At 38.8% G+C, this 27,878-nt stretch overlaps 3 protein-coding genes across 3 annotated transcripts in view; 2 read left to right on the top strand and 1 right to left on the bottom strand.

Moving 5' to 3' along the window:
* Positions 1–27,878, bottom strand: part of LOC126565552 (troponin C) — a 400,267-nt gene that overhangs the window by 63,361 nt on the left and 309,028 nt on the right. The gene's annotated exons all lie outside the window — the stretch shown is intronic.
* On the top strand, positions 8,473–8,871 carry LOC126565676 (uncharacterized). The gene is made up of 2 exons (XM_050222876.1): positions 8,473–8,512; positions 8,576–8,871. The coding sequence occupies exons 1-2, from the start codon at positions 8,473–8,475 to the stop codon at positions 8,869–8,871; spliced, it is 336 nt and encodes a 111-aa protein (XP_050078833.1).
* LOC126560479 (putative uncharacterized protein DDB_G0271606) lies at positions 24,260–25,901 on the top strand. The gene is made up of 4 exons (XM_050216439.1): positions 24,260–24,299; positions 24,400–24,579; positions 24,730–25,098; positions 25,141–25,901. The coding sequence occupies exons 1-4, from the start codon at positions 24,260–24,262 to the stop codon at positions 25,899–25,901; spliced, it is 1,350 nt and encodes a 449-aa protein (XP_050072396.1).

The following is a 27,878-nucleotide window of genomic DNA, read 5'->3' as shown; positions in this document are numbered from 1 at the left end:
AAAATATGTGGTAATTTAACATACATATTGTATTTCTAGCCATGGAACAAGCAGGAAGCAGTGGACGCAATGAAAAAATAGTAAGTACAACTGTTTTTAACGAAAATTGTGTGTGTGTGTGTGTGAACTGTTGTCTGTGAATCGCCGGCTCGGCTCGGGGCCGCAATTGAGCTGAACATTTTATTGAAAAATGTAGTGTTTGTAGGTTTCACAAGTGCTTAAATAATTTGTTGTAGGGTTTGTCCATCTATTTCATCATTTAAACTACATTGCAGAGTGTGTGAAACTGGTTGTTCGTTTTGGTATTGTAGCGGTTTTTAGTATAGAGCGAGTTTTTTTATTCATGAGGAACGGCTTTGTCATATTGCTTGGTAGAACTTTTTTTTTTATAAAATTGTAAGCAAAATTTACCGGCCTATTTGTATACATTTAATATAAAAATAGCACGTGTTATTATTATCACTGTGGTTCCGGTGTGACGGCTAGCATGACCGAATTATCACGCGATTGTCGACCTTTCTGTTGTTTTAATTTAAATTAAAAAAGGGAAGTATTTAACTGAATTTTCTTTTTCATTCCAGGATCATGAAATGACGATTTGCCCCGCAGTACTCGGCGTCCTGACCTGTAGCAATTTATTGATTTTGATCAACATGTCAAACGGCATACAGACAGCCTGGTCGAAAATTGATGAGACACCAAGCATGAATAATTTTGGCACTTAAATTATACCCACATCTAGCTTGCGCTGGTCGCCGCCAGATGCGCTAGTGAATATAAAAATTACGCTTGCGAGTACGATCAATGTAGCCCGGCCTTAAAATTGCTGTACTGAACCTAGAATATATTATCCTGGGACATGTTATCCAGGGAAAGGATTGGCGATCGGCCCATGAACCTATAAAAGACTTAATCGGCGCATGAACCCATAAAAAAAGACAGGCGATACATCTTGAATATTCTTATTTTTGCACTTGCCTGCAGTTTCAACATAAATTTCGTTATCAATAAATTAGCAATATTATCCATGTTTTTTAAAGTCTACTTTTCATTATTTACACCCAACCGTACGATAACACACACTTCAAAACATCACGTTTTGTTTCGGATCTTTAAAGGTTTGTGTAACTAATGTTATCCGCATCACCAAACAGGAAACTTGTAATGCTCTGTGACTGTCATGCTTTACAGCTAGTTGCTTATTTTTCTGTAAACAAATTCTTTGCCTCCGTTGCTTGTGAACTAGTGCGCTATAAAAGATCGTCCCTACTAAGGAGTAAAGCATAGTCGTGAAGTGTTTTCAAACGTCAAGGATGAAGGCCATCATTATACTTCTTTGCTTTGTTGCCCTAGGTACGGTGATCTACTATCATGATACCAAAAAATATCCTCTAAATTCATTTTTTCCATACTTCCAGCAAGCAGCGCCCAGATTAGGCCATCATGGTCGCAAACTTTAAGGGCCCTGGAACGGTTCGCACCGGAAGGTAGCGTCAGACAAGTAGATAGTGTTGGCGGCCTGGTTTCTAGCCTTGTGCAGCAAGTGCTGGGCTACCTTCTCTCTTCTGGTTCATCTCTGCGAAGTGCAGGGGTCTCGACAGATGATGTTACAAGACTGATAGAATTTATTGTCGATCAAACAATGGCTCAGCTAGGAAATCCTTTCACAAGACCAAGAGGATAAGCAGCGTTAAAGCGAATGTGGGCTGAAAATCGTATAAATTACAATCTGAATAAAATTTGATAAATTTTTGCTTTGCATCATTTGAAAGTAATGACTTGAGTTATTCTAGTTGAAGTATTATTACATAAGTTCTACAAAATGATTCATACTATGAAATATTTGAAAAAAAAAATTTCTGTGAATTGGAAAAACCAACGCTTTTTGTCTCATTATTTATCATGGCTAAAGCTACATGTATTAACAAATCGTACTAACTGCTAAGCTGTCAAATTGTTTAAAAGAATGCATAACAGTTATACGGCACTGGACCGTAATAATCAATTGTAAATAAATAAATAAAAGTTATACACTTTCAGCTAAAAATTATTGTTTAAGTTGTTTATTTTCGATTGATTTTTAAGTATCGAATGCAAAATACTACATAACCGAAATTATTGGTTCATTAGTAATTAAATTAAAATTCATTTTGACTGTTTGCTATCCAGTATTTTACAAAAATGCTCTGTTTCGCTCGATGGGAAGTATTTTAAAATCATATTTTTGAAGTCACCAGTCAGACACGCTATAGTATTTTTAAGTAACGCCATACTGTAATCACAATGAATGCAATAATTATTAAACTAAAAATACTTTTTAATTATTCATCTCTGCCTTGTTATGGTTTAGGGTCAGCACTCGTTCTCGGTTTGAGTGCAGTACTCTTTCACTGCCGTGGTAGATAACCATGTCCTGCAGCTTCAGACTGTGCCACATCAATCTAATGACATAATCAGCCTTCCAAAGCCTGAGAAGTCATGGCACATTGTTGGGATCGATACGCTTATAGATGATGATCAATTTTTTATAAACTTAGCCAGTTTATAATCCGAGGCATGTGTTAGAATTAGAAAAGTTCTGAAGGGTTCCATTATGGTCTGTTTCGCCAAATGTACTAATACTGAACACGTCTTATCAAACCGTTATGGTGATAAATCAAACTACTGTGTCTAATATGTAAAATCCACATCCACAATACATTACGCTTTTCAAGAGTCATGCATTAAAAATATTTCGTAGTGCTAGCCCGGATGACCTATAAAAGATCGACTAGGCGACACCCTCGGCATAATCCTCGGGAGTGTTCCTAAGAAGCTAACAATGAAGATCATCGTAGCTCTTCTTTGCTTTGTTGCGCTAGGTAAGCGGACTGTGTTTTATCATAGTAAACTATTACAATCATCTGACTGTCCAACGTTTCGCACTCCCAGCAAGCGGTCAGTTCATCTGTGACCCAGCCGAGCCATCCTGTCCGAACCATTATAGACTGCCCAGTCCTGTATCGCAAGTGGCGTCATTGAGACGCCATTCACTTGGAACCAGAGCGGTGGATCAGAACATTATCGGTGGAGTGATCAATTCTATCGTACAACAATTAGTTAAAGTCATTTTCCCCGGAGGATTGTATCTACGAAGTGATGATGATGTCCTTGAAAGCATTCTCAACGTAGTAACATGGGTCGTCACTACAGTCGCTGAACTACTATAACCTTTCCCGACTGAGCGAACTGGGAGAAAAATTCGTGCCATCCTCACGACAAAGTATGCGCCTACAGTCGCCAACCATCCCTGAAATGTTGAAAAGAATATATGCCTACAAATAAATTACATCGCTTGTTGCGCTTATCAATATTTTTAGAAGAATAACATTTTTCTCGGCGATTTCAAATGGTAGAGAACATTTTATGGGGGAAAAAATCATGTTTGGCTCTATAATATACAACTAAGCATTCAAACAGGAGCTTGGTTGGCCAATTGTCTGATGAACACATTGGTAAACTTTTGTTGTCCAAGTATGTCTATGTTGTCCAAGGTTCAGTTAGAAAGTAAGCTGTCTTTGATGTTATTCTGTTTAAAATTTATTTTATATTGTTTGTTAGATTTTTAAACGAACTAGAAAAAGTTTTAATGAAAAATCTTGCTACGTCTTCATTTTCTGTAAGAAGCGCGTTTCGAATATTTAGAATAGTCATAGTCACACGACAGGACGGGTGTTCAAATCTCATCCGAACCATTCCCGCGTAGTGCGGACCGATCATACAACTACAAGTCTACAAGAAATATAAAAGAAGCGTTTTTAAATACTAGGTTCTGATAAGTTTATTGAGAATTTTCCTTGAACAATTCATTATAGATTCATATTAACGAACGTGCTGTCGGAATCGTTCCAAGCTCACCCGTGTCGGACTATCATTTTTACTGTTCCATATCCCTCTGGAAGGTGTCATTCGAAGTGGAATCTACAACATCCGGGAAATGGTTTTCACTTGACTTATCCAAATCCTAGGTATCGAGGATGACATTGACATCATTGGATAGATTGCTGAGGCGGTGACAAAGTAGCTGCTTGCCGAAGACTCTGACCGTGATAGAGCCCGCCTCGGAAGCAGAGTATGAGTTGACGGCGACTATTTCGAGGTAGTAGAGAAGTGCTTGCTACGTGCTACACAAACTCCTCCGATACACCAGGCTTCGATAACACATTTAATGCATGATAAATCGCATACTTCCACGTCCGATAGCCCTCTACGGGTGCGAGTCCTGGCAGGGATCGAATGCAGCCGTGAATGGAGAACTACAGCTCTGGACCGAGTTTCCTGGGCAAGCAAGAGTGATATGACCATATAATTACGATTTGCCTTAAGCAGACCAAGATGATGAAGAGGAATCTCATCACCGTACCGTAACTGAAGAATAATTGATTTTCCAAACCTAACGGCTATGGAAAATGTAGAAAATAATCTCCACGACTTTTAATTATCACGCCTTGATTGGGCACGACTGCCATGCAAAATGTAGCAGCCTTTCTTGGTCTCTATAAAACGACCAATAAGAGTTTGGGTATATCTACAGACTTCATAGTGGTTCTCAAGGAAAAACAACTACCAGACAACATAATGAAGGCAGCAGTAGTATTGCTTTGCTTAGCAACGATTGGTAAGGACGCGTTTCGTTATTCAGTACACTACCAATAGCATATGCTTGTCATTTATCTTCCAGTGAATACAGTGATGTGCCAGAAATGCACGCTTGAAACACCAATTGGTCAACTTGGTACATGTGTGGACTTTGACGATATAGCCTGGGAAATACTAGAAAAATTCGGTAAAGGTGAACTAACTGGAATCTCCCCGGATCTGCCTCCTTGCACACTTGAGACATCAATTGGAAAACTGCAGGAATGTGTAGACATCAACGATATAGCTTGGGAGATATTGGAAAAAAATGAAATCGTTCCACCAAAATCACCCCACAATACGTAATTCTGCCAGTACTTGCAGCAAGACGATTGAACGTTTAGTGTATATCGAATCATGAGCGTATGTACTTGAGAAAATGTAATAAAATTATCCTGACCATGCAAATCCCCAATGATACACTACACTACTTAATACAGTACATGAGTTAAAAACGAGTGGAGAAGAAGTTCCAATAACAAATATCAAGTCTCAAAATGCAGATATTCAAATACATGAAGCCAAAAAGTTCGAATGTTCATGTCTTTGCGATATTTGCTACTTAAACATATAACATATTGCAACATAATAAATATTTTCTTAAGTCCAAAACATCACCTTCAACGCAAGAATTGATTATAAAAAGATTAATTAAAATTAGTAATGTTTGCGTGGGTCTGTAGATTTGTCAATTGTAATATGAAGCGGCTCAGAGTTATAACGAGGTCTCAACCAATATTAATAAACCACAAATTAATGGATGAATAAGAAATGTTTACCAAGGGCCCCTGGATGTCACGAGCGCCTATGAACACCTTGAAATGACACCGGAAGTAAGGCAATTGTGTAATAGAGCCAAGTATTCGAAATTCGACTGACCAACTACGAGGTATCAGCAAGTCTCGTAAGTCAATTCGTGATCGGTATGAGCTAGTAGGTTGTTAAGGCAAGAACAAGAAAATCAACGTTGAAAATTAGTCATTTAAATTTTTGCTACCTATTACGGACCTCACTCGCAGAGACGGACTTAGAATTACGGACCTCCCTCCAGAGTAAGCTACTTCTGAATCCATTAATACTTATGCTTCTGCATCCGATGGCCTGTAACGATAAGAATGTTTTATAATTACGCATAAACGCCTGTTAGAAATCTACCTAAGACCAATTTCTTGCTTGCACTGTTCCATTATAAAAGATCATGTTGAGGCAGAACCCAACTCATAGTCCCTGGGTGTATTCCTAGACGCCATAATGAGGTCCTTCGTATTTTTTCTTTGCTTGGTCGCTTTAGGTAAGTTGAGTGTGTTTCAAAAAACTTCCATCATTACCTATATTTCATCGTTATCAACATTCTGTAATTCCAGCAAGCACTAACACTATTGTACTTCGTTCTGCTGACTGCCTTCCTGACGATCCCTACTGCCAAATCGAAGGACGACTTCCAACCGATCAACTGGAATTCTATCATCCGATTGCACAAATTGCCAAAAAACTTCTTAGATACAGACTTCAACAAAGGACGTCACTACGAAACACGTATCCAGCCATACACGACCTTGGGATGTTGGATTCATGGATCAGGAATAAATTCGTTAGTCACAATTTACCCCGTCCGACCAACATACGAAGCAAATTGCGAGAAAAGTTTTGTCATCCTTATGATGAAGATTGTGAAATTATTCTTGAAAAACTTATGTGAACTTTCGGTGCCTTCAGTGTTACCAACACGCTTTGGATATTATCGGAGGATCGTGTATTAAATTGAAACACAGATCATATAAAATCGTACACAAACTTTTGTAAACTTCACTTCAAGAAAGATAAGAAAAAATGTTGAAATAATGATTATGAAATTCTTAACACTTTATGTTAATTATCTATTTCTTTCATAGCTAGCAAATCTTATCTTCAGTAGCTACAGAGTACTACAGTACTTTCTTTTCGACTCCTTCAATGACTGGGTCCATGTTCTGCCTCCGGATGGATGTTTTTTTATACTGTTGATTTAAAACTGAATGTGGCTGTGTCTGTGTTCGTTGATTGTTTCAATCTCTAATGCTTCCTTTACCCCTTCTATGCCTATTTGTATGCAGCATACAAATAAGATAAAATAAATGAATACCTAAATGAAACCAGATAATGAAGGACTACTATTTATGGTTTCCTAAAAATCTGCACAATTGAACTTATCACCATACTATAACTGGTGATTAATTGATTTTTGCGTACGAAATATGCATACAAAATTCAAAATTTTATACATATTACGATTTCTACAACACAAACGGTGTTGACAATACGGCACTGGACCGTCATGATCAATTATAAATAGATAAATAAATTAATTAATTAATACTACGATTTCCAATTATCACGCCTTGATTGGACACAACTACCATAAAAAATGTGTTGGTCACTGATAGTTCCTATAAAACATCTACTAAGATCTGACTCCACAGATTTTGAAGTAACTTACTGGGAAAACTAACCACCAGACAACATAATGAAGGTAGCAGTAATATTATTTTGCTTTGCAGTGATTGGTAGGTACAAGTTGCGGAATGACCTACGCTAGTAATTTTACGCGTTTTTTCTTCTATCTTCCAGTGAATACAGCCATATGCCAGGTGACACCTCAATGGCCAATTCCCGGTTATTTGAGACGACTACCGCCGCTATGCACTGGCATACCAATAAAACAGGTGCATGATTGTTGGGAGCATTGGATAACATTTAGCAACGCAAATTTTGTACAGCCGTCATACCCAAACAAAAAATAATTCCTGGTGCAGGGGATATGTCTCCTTGCACTTATGATACACTAGAGGTTGTTAGACAGGGCTGGAATCATTCCACAAGAACTGTAAAATAAACTATAACAACTGATTCTTGCATTACCATACAAGGTGGTTGAAAGCATCGTGTATATTATGTCGTCGAAGTATATACATTGAGAAATCGAACACAATTAACCATCGTTTTCAATGACTCCCTCTGGTACTGAAAGGAAAAAAGATTTCCAATTCTACATCTTGAGTCCTTTCTAAGTTCCCTGAAATAGTGGATATTGCCAGCTTCTTCATACACTTATAGTCTTCCATCTTAAACTGTGTTGACCTACCATTTCTGGCTCCTAATACTATTTCTAATACTTCTAATACTATTTGAAAGTAACTAGATAGTTAGTCTAGCGTACGGAGATTTCTTATCTATATTTATTTTTATAATGTACCTCAAACTACTGAATTCACTAACATATTTACTAAAGGCCTAAATTGCTGTATCCTCGTTGTACCTGGAACTCAGTGTTGGTTTTTATGTTTGAATAATTATCATGACTTACAGCCCAAACCATCGAGTACGTGTTCCAACCTAATGCTAATCTTTTGTTGCAAAAGTAGTTGCATTATCGTGGATACATTCAGAGCTCAGAGATGATCCACCTTTAACATAAATTTACACACATGTTTTTCTTCTTTTTCATAGATTTCTTACAGCCCTTGAGTTATAAAATACATTTTCTTCACGTCACGTAGGTTGAAGATGTTTTTAAAATCTTGCTTACGTTATCAATCGACTGTAAATTATTATTAATTCATTATTGCATATTAAATTTGCACAGAATCCTGCATTGGCGTGCATAATACATTTTCTGATTATTGATCCTTCATTTAATACGAATACCGTCTAAAATGCGTTGACCGTTTATAGTTCCTATAAAACATCCACCATGAACTGACTTTATCCACAGACTTAGAAGTTACTGGCAAGGAAAAATAACCACCAGACAACATAATGAAGGCAGCAGTAGTATTACTTTGCTTAGCAGTGATTGGTAGGTACAAATTGCGGAATGGCCTAATATAGCGATATCACACGTTTTTCATCTTTCTTCCAGTGAATACAGCCATATGCCAGGTGACACCTCGATGGCCAATTCCCGGTTATTTAAGACGACCACTGCCACCATGCACTCTCGAAACACCAATCGGACAGCTAGAGTATTGTGTGGACGTCGACGGTATAGGTTTCGAGATTTTGTTAAGACTTAATAACGAAAATTTCCCTGGTGCAGAGGATCTGCCTCCATGCACTTATGAAACACTAATTGTAGACCTGGATAAATGCTTCGACGTCAACGGTATAGGTTGGGAAATGTTAGACAAGGCTGGTATTATTCCACAAGAACCGTAAAATAAACTATAACAACCAATTCTTCCTTGCAAGGTGGTTGAAAGCATCTCGAATATTATGTCGTCGAAATATATACATTGAGAAATCGAACACAATTAACCATCGTTTTCAATGGCTCGATTTGATATCGAAAGGAAAAAAAGAAGTTCCAATTCTACATCTTGAGTCCTTTCCAAGTTCCCTGAAATAGACCTACCATTTCTGGCTTTCAAAAGCTAGATTTGAAAGTAACTGGATAGCAAGTCTTTGGTACGGAGATGGCTTTTTTTATTTTAATAATATACCTCAAGCTACTAAAACCTAACCTATTTGCTAAAGACCTAAATCGTTGCATCCTCGTTGTACCTGGAACCCATTGTTGGAATATATGATTGTATAATTATCATAGTTTATAGACCAAACCACTTCAAGGCGGCCTACGAAGCCATAGATCCGACCAAACTATGGAACACCATGCAGCAGTACAAATACCCTGGGAAGCTGAAAGGGCTGTTCAGGGCCACTATAGATGGGCTGCAGCACTAGATGAGAAGTTCGAGCATTATGTCGGAATCGTTCGAATTTCACCGGGGTCTGAGGCAAGGGGACGGAATCTTCTGTTTGTTGTTCAACATCGCTCTGGAGGGTGTCATGCGAAGCACGGGCTTCAATATCCGAGGATCACGATTTTCACCCGATCTCTCCAATTCCATGACTTCGCAGATGACATCGAAATCATCGGACGAACATCTGCGGAGGTGTGTGATGTGTACACCCGACTGAAACGCGAGGCCAATAGAATTGAGGATCAATGCGACGAAGACAAAATACCAGTTGGCCGGAGGCTCTGACCGTGATAGAGCCCGACTCGGAAGCAGAGCATCAGTTGACGGGAACGATCTCGAGGTGGTAGAGGAGTTCGGTGAAGATGTTTTGTAAATCTTGCTCACAATTTCAATTGACTGTAAATTATGATTAATTTACAGTAATGCATTCCAAATTTGCGCAGGATCCTGCATTGGCGTGCATAATACACTTTCTGATTATCGATCCTTCATTTAATACGAATACCGTCTAAAATGCGTTGACCGTTTATAGTTCCTATAAAACATCCACCATGAACTGACTTTATCCACAGACTTAGAAGTTACTGGCAAGGAAAAATAACCACCAGACAACATAATGAAGGCAGCAGTAGTATTACTTTGCTTAGCAGTGATTGGTAGGTACAAATTGCGGAATGACCTAATATAGCGAAATCACACGTTTTTCATCTTTCTTCCAGTGAATACAGCCATGTGTCAGGTAACGCCTAAATGGCCAATTCCTCGTTATTTGGAGCGACCACCGTCGCGATGCACTCTTGACACACCATTTGGAGAGCTAGATTATTGTGTGTACATCGACCGATTAGGGTGGGAGATTTTGTTAAAACTTGAAAATGAAAAACTACCTGTTTTATGGCGAATGTTTCTAGCATACCAAAGAAATCGCAGAATAAATTACGACTAATAATTCTGCCATTACTATAAAAGGTGATCCAACGCTTAGAAAATTTGATTTTTTTAATTACTATTATCCAACGTTTTGGATGCCATACCGAAAGGAAAAGAATTCCAATGCTACAACCCAAACCGTCTCAAAGCCAAAAGTTTAGTTCCCCGATACAACTTTTATTGAAAATGTTTTTATCTCGTTAAGCTCTACTATCTTCTATGTTGTTCTATCTATCTAGCTATGTTAATTTACTATTTCAGGCTTATTAGACTTAGTTTCACAAATAACTAGATATTCAGTCCAGCGTACTGAAATGTTTTATTTCTATCTACTTGGATAACAATTCAAAACATTCTAAATGTTGTAAAAATGTCCTAATATTAACAATTTTAAACACCGCTTTACCCTCGTTGTATCTTGCAACAACTGTTATCACGATTTTTTTTCAATGGATGCTGATGTCGTTTTATTAAATCCAATTCTTACGGGGTGCTCTGACAAACAAGCCCTCTGATCAGTGAGAGTCTACGGTCATCAACACCGACCATAAGTCCGTCTACAAATGCCTGGCCATATACAGTCTTTAGGTTAGCTTTAGGTTTACCCATTATAGTAGGTGCATCAAACTCATTCAAACCAATTCTGTCTTTTAAAAAACTTCACGGAATTTAAAATAAATTTTCTCTTGGACTCTTCTCATGCGAGTGTTGTGAACTATATCGAGCTGTGCTATCTGTTATGTTGAACAAGCATTTGTAAATCTACGTTATGATATTAATTCACTGCAAATTTAATGTTATATATTATTGCTTTCTCAATCTTCGGATTTTCACATAATCCGACATTGACACGCAAAAAAGGTTTTCTTATTACCGTGCCTTGATTGGACACGATTAACACAAACAATGAAACAGCCTTTCGTGGTCTCTATAAAACGGCCAACAAGAGCTGGTTATGCCTTAAGACTTCGTAGCCGTTCTCAAGAAAAAACAACTACCAGACAACATAATGAAGGCAGCAGTAGTACTACTTTGCTTAGCAGCGATAGGTAAGGACGCGTTCCGGATTGACGTACACTAGCGTTAACGTTTCTTTCATCCAGTACATATAGATATGTGCCTGGCAACGCACAGATGGCCTATTCTTGCTTTATTGAGAGCCCGAAGGCCGAAATGTACTCTTGAAACAACACTTGGACAGGTAGAGTTTTGTGTGGACGTCGACGGTATAGCTTGGGAAATACTGTCAAGAGTTAATCTCGGTGCATTGTCGACAACTTCAGAGAACCTGCCTCCATGCACTTATGATACACCAATTGGAAGACTGGATGAATGTGAGGACATCAACGATATAGTTTTCGAAATATTGGAAAAAACCGGACTCCTTCCGTAAAAAAAAAACACTTAGTGTATATCAATTCGTGGATGTGTGTGCTATGGGAAATGTAACAAAATTAGTCTTAGCATGCAAATGGCCAAGTACATTACTAAGCGTGCTTCCAACCCTCGAGAGAAATAGTATCTATTTGACAACCAAGTAACAAAACATATTGCCAGTAACATTTGCAATTAATACATAATACTTCTTGTCCTTTGTTCAAATCAATAAATTTTGTTCATACTCAACCTTGAGCGACTGAAAGTTACTACTACCTCGAATTAATCTCCATCATTAAAAATATTCTAAAACGATCTTATACACCTTCTAGATAAATATGTTTGATTGTGATGCGTAATCAATCAACCTCTAAACAATGTCTAGTTATTATTCGATTATAAAAGACGATGTTGAGATAGAACGTAAATCATAGCCGCCAAGGTAGTGTTCTAAAACATCATAATGAAGACCTTTGCAGTACTTCTTTGCTTAGTCGCCTTAGGTAAGCTGAGTTTGTGTTAACAAAATTCTAACATTTGCTGTATTTTCACCACTCCATAATTTCAGTAAGCGCTCAGGTTATTGTTGATCCTAATAATAACTGCAACTCGGAGATCGAATCACCGTTTTGCCAATTCGACAAACCAATAACTTCTCCACCTCTGGAAATCATTAGCCCATTCTCACCTGCTCTTCCTGTTGATCTGGTAGACGGTAAGGGCTTACCCAGCCCAGCAAACAAAGCAATATCAAGGAATATTCCATCAGAATGATGCGCAGTATATCGAACGGCAGGGAATACTGGAACCCTTGGTAAAAGCTGGCTAGTCCGGAAACATCCGCAAAACGCCGAATAGAAGTTCGACACATCTGACAAACATTTTCAATAAATTTCTATTTTTATTCAAAACGATAAGATTCTTTACATTCTCTGTACAAGACGAACATATGCCATTCATGATCATCGATATGGCCCTTCGCTACTGTGCCGTGTCTGCGCATGTCCAATCATCTGTAAAGTTTGAAATAATATTTAAAAACTATTCAAACTTTACAAATTATTATCGCAACTTTTTTGTCATGAGGAATGACTGTAGATTTTTACTCATTAAAATGTCTTACTCAAATTATTTCGTAGTTCACGAAAAACACGAAAAGATCTATCCTAAACATTTCATGTTTCAGGGTATGTGAAGCGGTACTTAATTGATTAGAGCATTCTTAATGCCCATTGCCAATCGAAATAGCACGCCAAATAGTACGCTTTACATTTATCACGCCTTTAGTCGATGCACTAAGCGAGAACCGCTTTCCCAATTCCTATAAAACATCCACCTTGTACCACTCATTTCCATAAGCTTCACAGCTACTCATCATGAAGATCGCGATTTTATTGCTTTGCTTGGTAGCGGTTGGTAAGTATCTCTTCATAAAATGCTAATGATATAATATCGATAGTGAAAAATGTACCTTTACCTTACAGTAATCGCTGATCCCAGCCCTCAAATAGTACCATGGCCCATCCATACTAGAAATCGACAGGATGCGCAATATATCGGCCAACATCAAGGTCAACAGTATGCAGGCCAACATCAAGGCCAACAACATCAAGGACAACAATATCTAGACCAACAATATCAAGGTCAACAATATTTTGACCCACTATTGCCAGACCAACAATTCCCAGGTCAACAATATATTGACACACTATTGCCAGGCCTAAATGATCAATGGCCGAAATCTCCCAGCAAACAAGGAATAAAGCAATTGTTACAAAGAGCCAAGTTTCGACGGCAGCTGGGTTCTTACTTCTCTGGATAACTGGCTAGGTTCAAGGCAAGGTTCTTGAGGACTTGTATGAAAAGATTATCAAACATTTCAGCTTGAACTTACATGAATCCAACAATAAGATGCCAAGCATATGACCCGTTCAAAGACAATATTTGCTGCTGTAAAGACGGTACACAAAATAAGGCCCACATTAAGTACAAATAAAACAAACAATTGCTTCTAAGCTGCTTAAAAAATCGTTGAATTTCATGTTACTTGCATTTATACAAAACTATCCTTCCCAAATAAACGCCAAAAGATTTCCTTGGAAGTAAACGATGCTTATTTGACGCTACTGGAAGATCATGACTTCAACAGATCAACGATATCCTACCATTAATCATGTTTTAGAGTGCTGAGCGAATGTCACAACTAAGGAAGCCAAACGACATAATTTTATCAAGCAAGCTTTTCAGACAAAATTAATATTCAAGGAGCCAGGGATAAGCGGTCCGGTGGTAGTGAAGGTGACAGCGGCGCCAGTCTTCACACGGCAGAACAGATGCGTTTCAAATCCCATCCGGCTCGTTTCCCCATAGCGAAGACTGACCATGCAACAACGTGGTATTAGCAATTATGCTATTCAATGGTCCGCGTGACCTAGGGGGTCGTTAAGTCAAGAAGAATTCTAAAAATATTCATGAAACTATGCTTTACTTATTCCAAAAATTTATCACTTAATCATTCCGCAAAAACTAAATTACTTGCTACCAAGCAGCTTTGCAAAATGGTTCAGCAATAATAAGTGAACTAAATAGTTACCAAAAGGTCGAAAAATTATAGTTGTTAATAAATACTAACATATCTGAAAGTTCTGAACCCTGAAGTGATTACAGTATTTAAAAATTCAATATAATACAATCAGTAAAATAGGATTTTTAACATCGAACAAGGTTTGAATGATTTTTCTTAGTTACAAACCAACCTCTTCGGTCGGAAAGCAGTTGAACCGACCGGACATAAACTAAGTTTTTGTTTATAAAAATTGCTGTAGGCGTCAATAATTTTGGAATACAGAACAAACGCTATTAATTGGTTACATCATGCGATTTAAATGCCTTGATACAATACGCTACCGTCAAAATTGCGTTTCTCTATGCGTAGATGTCTATAAAAATAGCAACAATTACTGCTAATTTCCACAAACTTTTTAGGTGCTCTCACGGAACTATACCCATCAAATAGCATCATGAAGATAGCATTATTATTGCTTTGTTTGGTAGCGATTGGTAAGCACCGCATGTCAATATACTAGATATCGCCGATACTAACCAATTTATCTTTGCGTCGCAGTAATCGCTGCTCCTAGGCCAGGAAGAATTCGACAGGTTGCCCAGGCCTACCAAGAATATCAGGTCCATCAATGGATTAATCGTTTGGTAGAAGAACGGAAGCTACGAAGTCTATTAGGAGCCATTGAATCACGACGCCAGCAGCATCATAATGAACCGCCTTGCAATATAATTGAGGAACAGGGGACATGCAGTGACGAGCCTATATAATAGTAACCAAAATTCGGCCGATGATGTTCAATAATTATATATTTTTTAAATTCTTAATTTCAACAAGAAACAATATTTAAAAAAATGAATGTTGAAATTATGCTGAATTAAGTAAACGGAGCAAATAAAGACGATACAGAAACCAACGATTATGATTAGTGCAATCAAACAGTTGAAAAATAAAAAAATAGTTTTTTTTTTTTTTTGTTTGTTTTATAGAAGTTTTGGACCATTAAGAACTCATTCGCCTCTTTGCGGTTACATGTAGGGTTAAAAACACTTGCTGGGTTAAAAAAACTTGCGTGTTAAACTATGGCTATTGCTGATATGATTCGTTTATTGTGAAAGCTAATACTGATGAGAAGAAAAGAGATGAGTTGGTTCTGTTGTGCGAAATGGTTGCGAAATCTGTGCCTAGTTGACAGATGGCTCAGTGTGCAGTGTATTTATGGCAATCGGTGAGGAACGTTGATGTCAATACTACAGAGACTGCAGAGCGGAGAACTGGATCTGTCTAGGTGTGTAAGGCGGGTATGACCGATACGAAGTAGGACAAGGACTCGTTGATTGTGGTTAGAATCGGGATCTATCAATGGTGGTGTGTTGTCCTTGATGGAGAGGAGTTTTGTGCTGAGGTCTGGGTTGTGCCAGATGGTGTTCCAGTTGGTGTTGGGCAACTATTGTGTTGGTGAACGGAACCGACATTCGCAGGAATGTTGGTCGGCATTCTCGCCTTCTTGAATTCCTGAATGACTCGGAATCCAACAGAAAACGAATTCAGGAGTGGAAAGGATGTCGACAAGTTGCTGTATGTGAGGATCTTCGCAGATGACGTGTTCGAGGGCAGTCAGAGCACTAACACTGTTGGTGAAGATGGCGCTGTGTTTGTCAATGTGCAGTTCTTCATTGGCTCCTAGTTGAATGGCTATTGCTTTGTCAGTTAGCTGGCATCTATAGGCAAATAGGCTAAAAGTCATTCATGTTGGAGTTGGAGAGGCTTGCACAATTTTAGGACCCGGAGTTAGCGAAGTCATAGGCCATTTAGCTTGACTTCACTATGTTCCGAACAACCACAGTCACATAACACTGCTTGAGAGATCCTGTACGAAAACTCATGCAACTCTTTACTACAAGCAAGGAAAGTTCGTTGGAAGCTTAAGATAGCTATTTCTCAGAAATCTGTTACAGGTATCTTTACTTTAAGACCGATGCTCCAGTGCAATTGGGCATTCCTTTTCTCACTTCACGGATGAGGTCGAAATGATTAGAGGTACATGGCACTTATTAAATGTTTACTGCACTACTTATGTCCAAAGTGCAGCAATGCAAGAAATTTAATTCGTCATTTAATTATCACGCTTTGTTTAAGCCAACTGCCGTAAGTAATGCGTTTTGCGTCCTAAGTTCCTATAAAACAATCATCCAGTACTATTCCTTTCCACAAGCTTCGTAACTATTCTCAAGCAAACTCGACTTTCATATTGCATCATGAAGATCGCGATTTTATTGCTTTGTTTGGTAGCGATTGGTAAGCACAGCATGTGAATATACTAGATATCGCCGATACTAACCAATTTATCTTTACGTCCCAGTAATCGCTGCTCCTAGACCAGGAAGAATTCGACAGGTTGCACAGGCCTACCAAGAATATCAGGTCCATCAATGGATTAATCGTTTGGTAGAAGAACGGAAGCTACGAAGTCTAATGGGAGCTATTGAATCACGACGCCAGCAGCATCATAATGATCCGCCTTGCAATATAATTGAGGAACAGGGGACATGCAGTGACGAGCCTATATAATAGTAACCAAAATTCGGCCGATGATGTTCAATAATTATATATTTTTTAAATTCTTAATTTCAACAAGAAACGATATTTAAAAAAATGAATGTTGAATATTATGCTGAATTAAGTAAACGGAGCAAATAAAGACGATACAGAAACCAACGATTATGATTAGTGCAATCAAACAGTTGAAAAACAAAAAAATAGTAATTTTTTTTTTGGTTTGTTTTATAGAAGTTTTGGATCATTAAGAACTCATTCGCCTCTTTGCGGTTACATGTAGGGTTAAAAACACTTGCTGAAATGGCTTAATGTTAAACTATGGCTATTGCTGATATGATTCGTTTATTGTGAAAGCTAATACTGATGAGAAGAAAAGAGATGGGTTGGTTCTGTTGTGCGAAATGGTTGCGAAATCTGTGCCTAGTTGACAGATGGCTCAGTGTGCAGTGTATTTATGGCAATCGGTGAGGAACGTTGATGTCAATACTACAGAGACTGCAGAGCGGAGAACTGGATCTGTATAGGTGTGTAAGGCGGGTATGACCGAGGACTCGTTGATTGTGGTTAGAATCGGGATTTATCAATGGTGGTGTGTTGTCCTTGATGGAGAGGAGTTTTGTGCTGAGGTCTGGGTTGTGCCAGATGGTGTTCCAGTTGGTGTTGGGCAACTATTGTGTTGGTGAACGGAACCGCCATTCGCAGGAATGTTGGTCGGCATTCTCGTCTTCTTGAATTCCTGAATGACTCGGAATCCAACAGAAAACGAATTCAGGAGTGGAAAGGATGTCGACAAGTTGCTGTATGTGAGGATCTTCGCAGATGACGTGTTCGAGGGCAGTCAGAGCACTAACACTGTTGGTGAAGATGGCGCTGTGTTTGTCAATGTGCAGTTCTTCATTGGCTCCTAGTTGAATGGCTATTTCTTTGTCAGTTAGCTGGCATATATAGGCAAATAGGCTAAAAGTCATTCATGTTGGAGTTGGAGAGGCTTACACAATTTTAGGACCCGGAGTTATTACAAGACATAGGCCATTTAGCTTGACTTCACTATGTTCCGAACAAGCACAGTCACATAACACTGCTTGAGAGATCCTGTTCGAAAACTGAGAGATGCATGTCTTTACTACAAGCAAGGAAAGTTCGTTGGAAGCTTAAGATAGCTATTTCTCAGAAATCTGTTACAGATATCTTTACTTTAAGACTGATTCTCCAGTGCAATTGGACATTCCTTTTCTCACTTCACGGATGAGGTCGAAATGATTAGAGGTACATGGCACTAATTAAATGTTTACTGCACTACTTATGTTCAAAGTAAATGCAAGAAATTTAATTCGTCATGTAATTATCACGCTTTGTTTAAGCCAACTGCCGTAAGTAATACGTTTTGCGTTCTAAGTTCCTATAAAACAATCATCCAGTACTATTCCATTCCACAATTTCGTAACTATTTTCTAGCAAACTCGACTATCATATTGCATCATGAAGATCGCGATTTTATTGCTTTGTTTGGTAGCGATTGGTAAGTATGAAAGTACGATTCTAAATGACATATATCACCTATAGTAAATTATTCAATTCTACACTACAGTAATCGCTGCTCCCAGAACTCGGTTTACACATAAACGAACTGAAGCCCTCCTGAGAAACTATAATAATAAACGCAATGATCCACCATGCCTCTATGGGGAGATAGGGTGTGACGACCAAGTGTTACCACCAAGGGTTCTCATTACGCGTAGTATCAGATAAATAATGGAAAGTGGACGTTTCAACCTCCTTCCCCTGGATCTAGAACAGAGCCATGAAAGTGTAGTAGATGCAAGTCACTGAATGGTTTGCTCTTACCTTTCCAAATCAAGTCTTCGTGTCTGCATCAAAAGGGAAATACAAATCTTTCGGAAAATTTTCTTTGAGGAATAAATAAAACCTTCATTATCTAACTGGAATCTGTTCACTTGCGCATGGAATCTGTTCAGGTATCTTACTTTTGAAACAGTCTTTAACTTAATAGCAGTTGTGTTCAAACGTTTCAATCATCTCCCTTCATACAGCCCTGAATTACTATACGTACATTTGTGTATTGAGAATAAAGCAAAAAGTAGAAGTGATAGCCAAACTTGATGTTTTTATAAGTGGTAGAAAAAAAAAACAAAATAAACAATTTATAGGAAAAGCTTAATTACTGCACACATCTCAACTATAAAAACACTTACAACAAATATTTTTCTCGGCAGATGTATATGCTTTTCATTTGTGTGGTGATCGTGGCGACATTTGTTTGTTAGATTCCACGTGTTTAAAACTGTTTTGCCTGACACCTCCTTGTGGTAATAGTGAAAGGGGAAACTTTAGTAATAGTGAGGGGTTAGGACACAGCAATCGGATGCATCGATCCTCATGAGAACGAAAAGGGTTCAGCCGATCTAAGCAGGCAAGTATGAGCGATCGATGCGCCAATCGCTCGCTGCTTAACACGCGACAGCCGACGGAATAGTACAAATTCCAAGAATAAAGTAGTAGAATCTGTTCTAGTAGTAGAATATTACAACCTGGAATGAAATGGCAATACAAATAAGATGTTTGATAAATGATTATGTGTACTGATTGTTCTGCAGAACTGATTATTCAGCAGCGTGTACAATCAAACACGCCAAGATCGCAATCCGTTCAAGCAGTTGCAATGCCAAAAATTCTGATACAGAACCTACTCAAATACATCAGGTTTAAGGGTTTCTTGCTGTTTCTTTATATGTACTGCATGCCTTACTTCCATTGCTAATTTAGGCGATTACCACGGTTTGATCCGGTAAATTACCATCAATAATGTGTTCTTCTTCAAAAGTGCCTATAAAACATTCACTCCGTATAATTGAGTGCCACAAACTTCGTAACTATTCTTTAGGAGACGCAACTAGCCCTCTACATCATGAAGATATTGATGTTACTGTTATGCGTAATAGCGATTGGTAAGTATCTCCTCTTAAAATACTTAGAGTTATCGATATTAAACGCTTCTCATCTTATCTTACAGTCATCGCTGCTCCCAATCCACGGCCCATTCCTCGTCTGCCATTATTGCAAACAGAAGACTATCCGTGTGGCTGCTATTTTTCATTACCTGGCTGTCCCGATGGCTGTTAAGTAAATAATGAACAACGGATACATTTGAAACAACATCTCCTACAAGTCTAGAAGATCTACGAAAGTGTCAAACATGGAGACTTTCCTCTGGTTTCGTCGTGCATTTTGCTCATAATTTGGGTAACAATGGACACATTATACAAATTAAACCTTCATGCTTACATCTCAGGAGAAATAAAAGCTTTTTATAAACCCGAACCATTTGTTTCTCAAGTGATAATGCATGCCTCACACAATTGTTTGAAATATATGACCCGTATTTCTGAAGTATACAGATTTGGCCAATATTTAATTTTTCATCTCAACTAGCCTCTTGCTGAGCATTGCAACTCAATCACCATTGTAATATAACAATAATCCAGGACTACTATTCAGCAGCGTGCGCAACTATCGTCTCTGTTCACGCCTAACGGCCAGGCTATCGGCACGCTTATATCCGAGTACGAGTAAGATCGGGTGAATACATTAAAAAGAACACGGAAGGATGAACGATTAGGACTAGGAAATATTGTTAAATTATACACTTCAATCACAACACATTGAGAAAGTGGCTAGATTCTAGCGCATCTCAACAGTCTCGGCAGGACTGACAGACGGCAGGACTGACCATTTAGATACTTGGTCTGGTAAATTACCATCAACAATGTGTTCTCCTTCAAAAGTGCCCATGAAACATTCACCCCGTATAACGTGCCACAAACTTCGTAACTGTTCTTTAGGAGACGCAACTAGTGCTCTACATCATGAAGATATTGATGTTCTGCTAAGTATTTTCTCTTAAAATACTTAGAGTTATCGAAAGTAAACGCTTCTCATCTTATCTTACAGTGTTCCTGTAAGATAAGACTCCTCTTATACTGCTCCCAATCCTTTGCTAGTACCTCGGCCCATTCCACGCCTTCCATTATGGCGAAGCATGCAGGGTCCGTATGGCTGCCGTTTTTCATTATCTGGCTGTCCAAATGACTGGTAAATAAATAATGGCAAGTGGACATATTTCAATCACCATCTCCTAGAGGCATAGCAGATCTATGAAAGTGTAGAACACGCAGGCTGCTTGGTAGTTTCCTCGTACATTTCGATCATGATTTAGGTAACAATGGAGGGTAATGTAGGTAATATTACACAAATTAAACATTCATGCTTACATCTACAGGGAAATAAAAGATAATGAAAAACTTTTTAGAAACCCGTACCGAAACCACACGTTCGAAAACGAACCACAAAGAATGTTGTTAGTAAGTTAGTACTTCATATGTTATTTTCATTGCCAATCAATGACATGTAGTGCGCTTTGTAAATATAACACTTTCATTCGATAAATTAACTACAGCAAACTGTTTGCCTTAAAAATTCCCTATAAAATATTCACCCCGTTTTGCTCCTTCCTAAAAGCTTCGTAACTGTTCTCAAGAAGACGCAACTATAACTCTACATAATGAGGATCGCGATTCTATTTCTTTCATTGGTAGCGATTGGTAAGTATCTCTTCTTATTGTACTTGATGTCATCGATAGTAAACGATCCTCGCTTTATATTGCAGTAATCGCTGCTCCCAGACCTCAAATAGTACCATGGCCCATTCCTCGCTTACCAACATTACGCAGCCAAAAGAGTCCGGCTGACTGTCGTCTTTCATTATCTGGCTGTCCCATTAGCTATCGCAACTCACGATGCCGCGAAGGTGAGATAGGTTGTGACAACGCTATAGAACCAAGGGTTCGCCTGACAGGTAGTATCGGCTAAATTAAAGAAAGTAGACCTATTTGAACGAACTTTCCCTGGAGCTATACTAGCCAAACGAAATCGTATAAGACGAACAGTCTATTACTGTCTAGTTTCGGAAATCTAGTCTAGTTGATTGTCCCTCGGAGAAAATTTAAATAGAACCTATTTATTTTTAAAATATTTTCAAAATGAATCAGTTGGGTACATATTGATTAAATAAATTCAAAAACTTCTTCCTAAACGTAGCTCAATACTGATTTATGTTTGAAATATTTGGCTAATTTGATGACGCTGTCATAGTACGAATAGGTCATCTGAAAGTCTTTGGTAGTACGATCCACACATTAGCTAAAGTTGTACAGGGTTAATGTTTAATGTTAATGTACTACATGCCTTACTCCCACTACGAATCGATGAAATACAGTATAATTTGTAATTACCACGGTTTGATTCGATAAATTACCGTCAGCATAGTGTTTCCCTTTTTAAATTCCTATAAAACATTCACCCTGTACAACTCATTGTACTCTACATCATGAGGATAGCGATTTTATTGCTTTGTTTGGTAGCGATCGGTAAGTATCTCTTCTCAATATGCTTGATATCATCGATAGTAAACGATTCTCGCATTATATTGCAGTCATCGCTGCTACCAAACCTCTGCTATTACCTCGGCCCATTCCTCGCCTTCCACCATTACGAAGCCAACAGGATCCGTTGGGCTGTAGCTTGTCATCACCTAACTGTACCGATGAACCGATCAAACCGCCATGCTATGGTAGGATTGGCTGTGATAATGATTAGTCCCAGAATCGACGACAGGACAAGGCCAAGAGTGATGGAAGTAGGCTGAATAAAATGTTATTCAAATAAAATGATGGTTAAAAATTAAATGACAATATGGCAATGTACCGTCATAATTAATTTTAAATATACATTCTGCTTACAAAGCGAACGGCCTTATGATTAGTTAGTTTTCTAGCAATTCCTTCTCAAGCACTTTATACTTATTGCTCTGATTCTGGCAACCAGATATCTTGAAAACAACGTTACCGTAATCAAACAATCTGGTATTGCTGTACTTAGCCGATAGACTGGATTAAATCATACTTAACATTCCGTTCTTAGCAAATTCTAATTCAAGTCTCCTATTCGGCCAGTGCTTAGTTATCAATAGGTATACACTGTGGTTCGAGCCCAAACAGTATACTGACGATCTCCAGCCATTTTGTTTCGGATTTTCGTGTTGCAACGCCAGCATCGCACTGATGTTTTATTTTTGTTACATGAAGGATTATTGAGAGACTCTATCTTGCTTCGAAATAATTTCCTTTCCGCTTTCTAATTCCTCTCCTACATGAATAAATTCGTACTCTATTTTGCTGTACTATGCTATAATAAATACACTCTACTTCCTCTTGATTCAATGACCCTAGCATTCACACCGGTTATCTAGTGGCTTACGAGACTTGCTGAAATCACGTAATTTGAAAGTCAGAATCACTACGGGAGAACGATCAGAATTCGAAGACATAGCCACATAGACACAGCCTGCCCCACTGTAGTACTCTATTACTAATAATAAATTTATTGAAAAGGTCTATCCGGATGCCTTTGTAATACCTTTTTCTTTTATTTCACACCCTTCACACCTCGCATTCATTATATACTTTTCAAAATATACATTAGATGGACAAAATTGATCAAAAAAAGTTTGCTACTTCAAAAAAAGACTATTTTAACCAATCATCAAAGTTTAATCAATAATAGCACACAGTATACAGCTAGAGACGTTTTTCAAGCTCAACCCTGCGATTGATCGGGCTTGACGAAATACGAGCGTTTGTCGTTAAGCCGGAGTGTTCTTCTCCATCATATTTGACTGAAAAATCCGGTTATTATTTCTTGAATACACCCTCTTGCGTTTATGAGCTCAAACAACAACCACGACTTTTTTGGGAAATATTTGCAGCGAGCGCTTATCCGAAATCCGTAAGATTGCACAGACGTATATCAAGCAACTCTTTCAACTATTACCTGTTCTTGTTCTTCTTCTTGGCTTAACGACCTCTAAGGTCATGCCGGCCATCGAAATGGCTTACTAGACTGCCGATACCTCGTAGTTGGTTAGTCAGTCCTCACTACGGGGGGACGGTCCGGATGGGATCTGAACCCCGATCCTGCCGTTTGAAGACCGGCGCCGCTGTCGCTTACACCATCGGTCCGCCCCTAACCTATTAAATAATTGAAATCAGCCCTTAAACATTGACCCTTGTCCATGCGATATTTTCAATACCTTGCTTGATGGTTTTTTCAATAACTTACGTGCACATGCTATGTATAGCTTTTATCAATTACAAGATGAACAACTTGTGTTTAATTTTGAAACCTATGTTAACATCATTCAAACCTATGTTGGTAACTGCTACAACAACGGCCATAAGAAATTCATCCACATTCACGGTCACTTTGAACTACTATATAAGCGCAAGGTAAAACCGTGGTTCAGTACATTGTGGTGGTTTTGTATCCACACGAGGAAGACATGAAGTCCCTAGTAGTTCTCCTCTGCCTGGTGGCGATTGGTAAGTATGCCTGGAGCAAATTCTACCACATTCATTCATCCAACTTAACTTTACTTAATTTTCCCTTAACCTCATTGTGTTTTATCCTTCTCCAATACAGCAAGCGGTGATATAGCCCATGTACGAAACTGGTTTTCTCACCTCTTTCATAAAGATAGGCCCTCTCAAAGTGAGACAAACCAAATCCAGCAACAAATTATTCCTCAACAAAAGCAGGCGCCAATTTTCAGCGGTAACTTGCGAATGGTTCGTGATGATGATGATGATGACGATGATGGCGGTGATGATGGTGATGATGATGGTGGATGGGATGCACAAGATTACTACGATGTTTATGATTACGACCAATTTGTCGAACCGGATAGATTAAGGCAACAGCAACACCACGCACAAGACAGCGGTAGTCACGAGCATGACAAACACGATGAAGAGCAACAACATTTGCAAAACATACAAAAACTACAAGATCTACTGCTGACGCCCCAGCAAAGCCTAGCTATAAGGGAGGGTCAGCTTGAGGCACAACAGAAACAACTGCAACAGTTCAAACGGTATCTGCAGCAGGAAAGGGAGGACGAAGATGCAAAACAAGAAGGTAGACAGCAACAGCAAAAGAATTTGAAAGAATTGCGAAGCCAAGAGCACCTTGCGCTGGGACTTCGCCGGCGAGAGGAAGACGAGCAGCAACAGCAAATCGAAGAGCAGCTGGTACAACAACTAAAACACATTGCAAAAGAGATGCAGATTCAATTGGAAACAAGAGAATACAATCGGTTTGCCAAATATCTGCAGCAGGAACAAACAAAACTCATTCAACAAGAACAAAAAATACAACAACAAGAGCAACAACAAAATCAACAAGGACAACTAAGACAACAGGACGATCAGGAACCACAGTACGATGACCAAGACGAGATAATAGAAGAGTTTAAACAGGTTGAGCAGCATCTACTACAGCTACTGCAAGAGAAAATAGAAGAACAACAGCAGCAACAGCAGCAGCAACACCAGAAACATCTGCAGCAGGTGCAGCAGCAGCACCAGGATCACCAGCATGATCAGAACCAGCAACACCAGCACCATCTGCAGCAGGAGCAGGACCAGCACCAGCAGCACCAGCAGCAGGAGCAGCAACAGCTGCTGCAGCTACAACAGCAGCAGCCACAACAGCGGCAACAACACCAGCATCAGGATCCACAGGACCCGCAGCATCAAGATCCGCAGGACCCACAGCAGCAGTGGCTAAAGCAACAACAACAACAGGTAAAACATACCGTAAATCCAGATCAGTTTAAGCAAGATATTGAAGAATGGAAACAATTTGGCAGATATTTGAAGCGTAAAATGGAGATAGAAGCGGAAAAACAGAAGGGTCGAGAACAGCAGGAAGAGAACTTGCGACAGCTAAGACGACAGGAGCTACTAAAGAGAGGTTTCATTCCTGACGAAGCAAAAGAGTTGCGACAAGAGCTGAAAGAGAAGCTGGTACAGCTACTGAAACACTTTGCCAATGTGCTGCAGATTAAGCTGGAAAAGGAAGAATTCGAACGGTACGGAAACTATCTGCAACAGGAACAGGAAAAACTGCGACAAAGAGGATGAAGAAGGTATGCAGGCAACAGTAAATGGAAAAAAGAAGGTTCACGGTAAGCTATAATACTTACCGGAACTATTGCGTAAATAAATTTGGAATTGCCTATTCGTTAAGAGCATTAAATTCAGCAGTTAGCAACAAGAGCAGCAAACACTTCAAACACTATCATACCATGCCTCTCGGTTTGGACTCTGAGCCAATACAATGCAATAAATTTCTTGACATTCATGCAATTTACACCAACTTGTATTTTGGTCTGCTGTTGCTTCAGAATCACTATACGGATCGTACATCATAAAAAAATATTTGGTGGGGTTTACTTTTTTTATGCCTATAAGACAATCAATACGAGGATAGTAAGCGATACGAGGTTAACTTGAAGTACGGGTCGTATGTCAAATGGGTGACTCAGAGGTGTAGTTTCAAATTTCCTTAAAACCTTCAATTATGTTTCCAAACATAGGAACTATTGCAGGATTTTTTTAGCAGGAGGACGGCCAGACTGTATGAAACTGGATGAACTACCGAATGGTCCGTACTGCACACTAAAAATGTCTTGAAGAAGTCCTCATCGTGTCTGAGTATAGGCAATTCGTCTGTGGCAAGTAGTAACTCAGATCTGGAAGCTTTAATCTACCTTATAATTTTTGATAACTTGGAACTATTTCACGAAATCGAACAGTGCCTCAGTCCAGTTCAGTCCATTACATCAAGGCCCTTACATTGTGAGGTGGAATGACTGTTCATCTGCATTATTTAACAAGACTAGTAATCTAGTATATGGTCGTCATGCCTTAATGGTGTTCAATAAGCATCACATCCGCATAGAAGCTATTGGTTATAGGTAGAATTCTTGTGTATTCCAATATTTTACTCTGGATGGCCAAGGCTGCTGATGAAGCTCTCCGTTAAGTGATGTTTTATCAAACCGGATGAAGATCCTTAAGTTACTCACGATTAAAGATATCGAAACTTTGATTCAATTGTGCTTTCGTTCGGAACTCATAGCTGACCAAGGGGTAAATATCTCATCTTACAGCCCCAAATAAATCTCAGGGCAGAGTTTGAGCCTAAATCAAACAAGATTCTTCATGTAGATTATAACATTTGTGCTGTAGAGGTACAAACAACCTCTAAGATTGAAACTGTATCAAGCGATAGTGTAACTTAAAACCTTCATATATACATACCAATTTTATTATTTATCCAAACTACCAGCATAAAAACATATTTCTTATGACTCAAGGTCTATTCCGACGATAAGGGCGTTGCACCCAATAATACCGTGCAATTATATTTCTCCAAACAAACAATAACCCATGTCTTACCAATTTAAACAAACAAGTACATAAAAACGTTACAAGCACGGTGAAGAATCGTACACTGACAACACTTTATCTCTCCCAGGCAAATAGTATAAAAGTCTAATTCACCTGGTCAATTTAAAAGAGATTTTTGGTTGTTTATAGCTCCAAGTGCACGAAACTTACGTCAACATGAAGTGCTTCGCAGCGTTGTTAGTTGTAATTGGTAAGATTTTGCACTAACCTTTGGTGATAACAAAAATCTCTGATGTTAGCGCTTTCCCTACCAAACAGCCTGCATTTTCATGGCATCGGTTCAAGCAAGGAAACAGGAAGCTGCAGATTGTGGTCTTTATGGAAAGTGTTGGCCGAACAGCAACAGCAGAAGCCGTCATGAGCAATCCGGCGGATCGCTTAGACAAGACAACGCGGCAGATTGTGGTCTTTACGGAAAGTGTTGGCCAAACAGCAGAAGCCTTAAGGTACGTTTTTTTTTAAACAAGAAGCTATAATTTCCAACTCAAAATTGAGTACATTGTACTGATTTATTTATTGATTTTTATTTCTAGTTGGGCGGTGCTCACGGTCCTGTCACACCGTCCTCACGTATGAGGCATCATGCATCAGCGTTCCAAAAACGCTTCCAGTGATAATAATTGGTCGCACTGCTCCACCACACAA

Source organism: Anopheles maculipalpis, chromosome 3RL, assembly GCF_943734695.1.
Source record: "Anopheles maculipalpis chromosome 3RL, idAnoMacuDA_375_x, whole genome shotgun sequence".
NCBI classification, from domain to species: Eukaryota; Metazoa; Arthropoda; class Insecta; order Diptera; family Culicidae; genus Anopheles; species Anopheles maculipalpis.
The sequence above is the reverse complement of the archived record's forward strand: the minus strand, read 5'-3'. Positions and strand labels throughout refer to the sequence as shown.

What these genes read in the sequence shown, in the direction of transcription:
- LOC126565676 (XM_050222876.1), top strand. Translation starts at nt 8,473, where the DNA reads ATGAAGGCAGCAGTAGTATTACTTTGCTTAGCAGTGATTG. An exon ending in ACTTTGCTTAGCAGTGATTG is followed by an intron (nt 8,513 to 8,575) that starts GTAGGTACAAAT and finishes TCTTTCTTCCAG; the next exon opens with TGAATACAGCCATATGCCAG.
- LOC126560479 (XM_050216439.1), top strand. Translation starts at nt 24,260, where the DNA reads ATGAAGTCCCTAGTAGTTCTCCTCTGCCTGGTGGCGATTG. An exon ending in CCTCTGCCTGGTGGCGATTG is followed by an intron (nt 24,300 to 24,399) that starts GTAAGTATGCCT and finishes TCTCCAATACAG; the next exon opens with CAAGCGGTGATATAGCCCAT. An exon ending in CAAATATCTGCAGCAGGAAC is followed by an intron (nt 25,099 to 25,140) that starts AAACAAAACTCA and finishes TACAACAACAAG; the next exon opens with AGCAACAACAAAATCAACAA.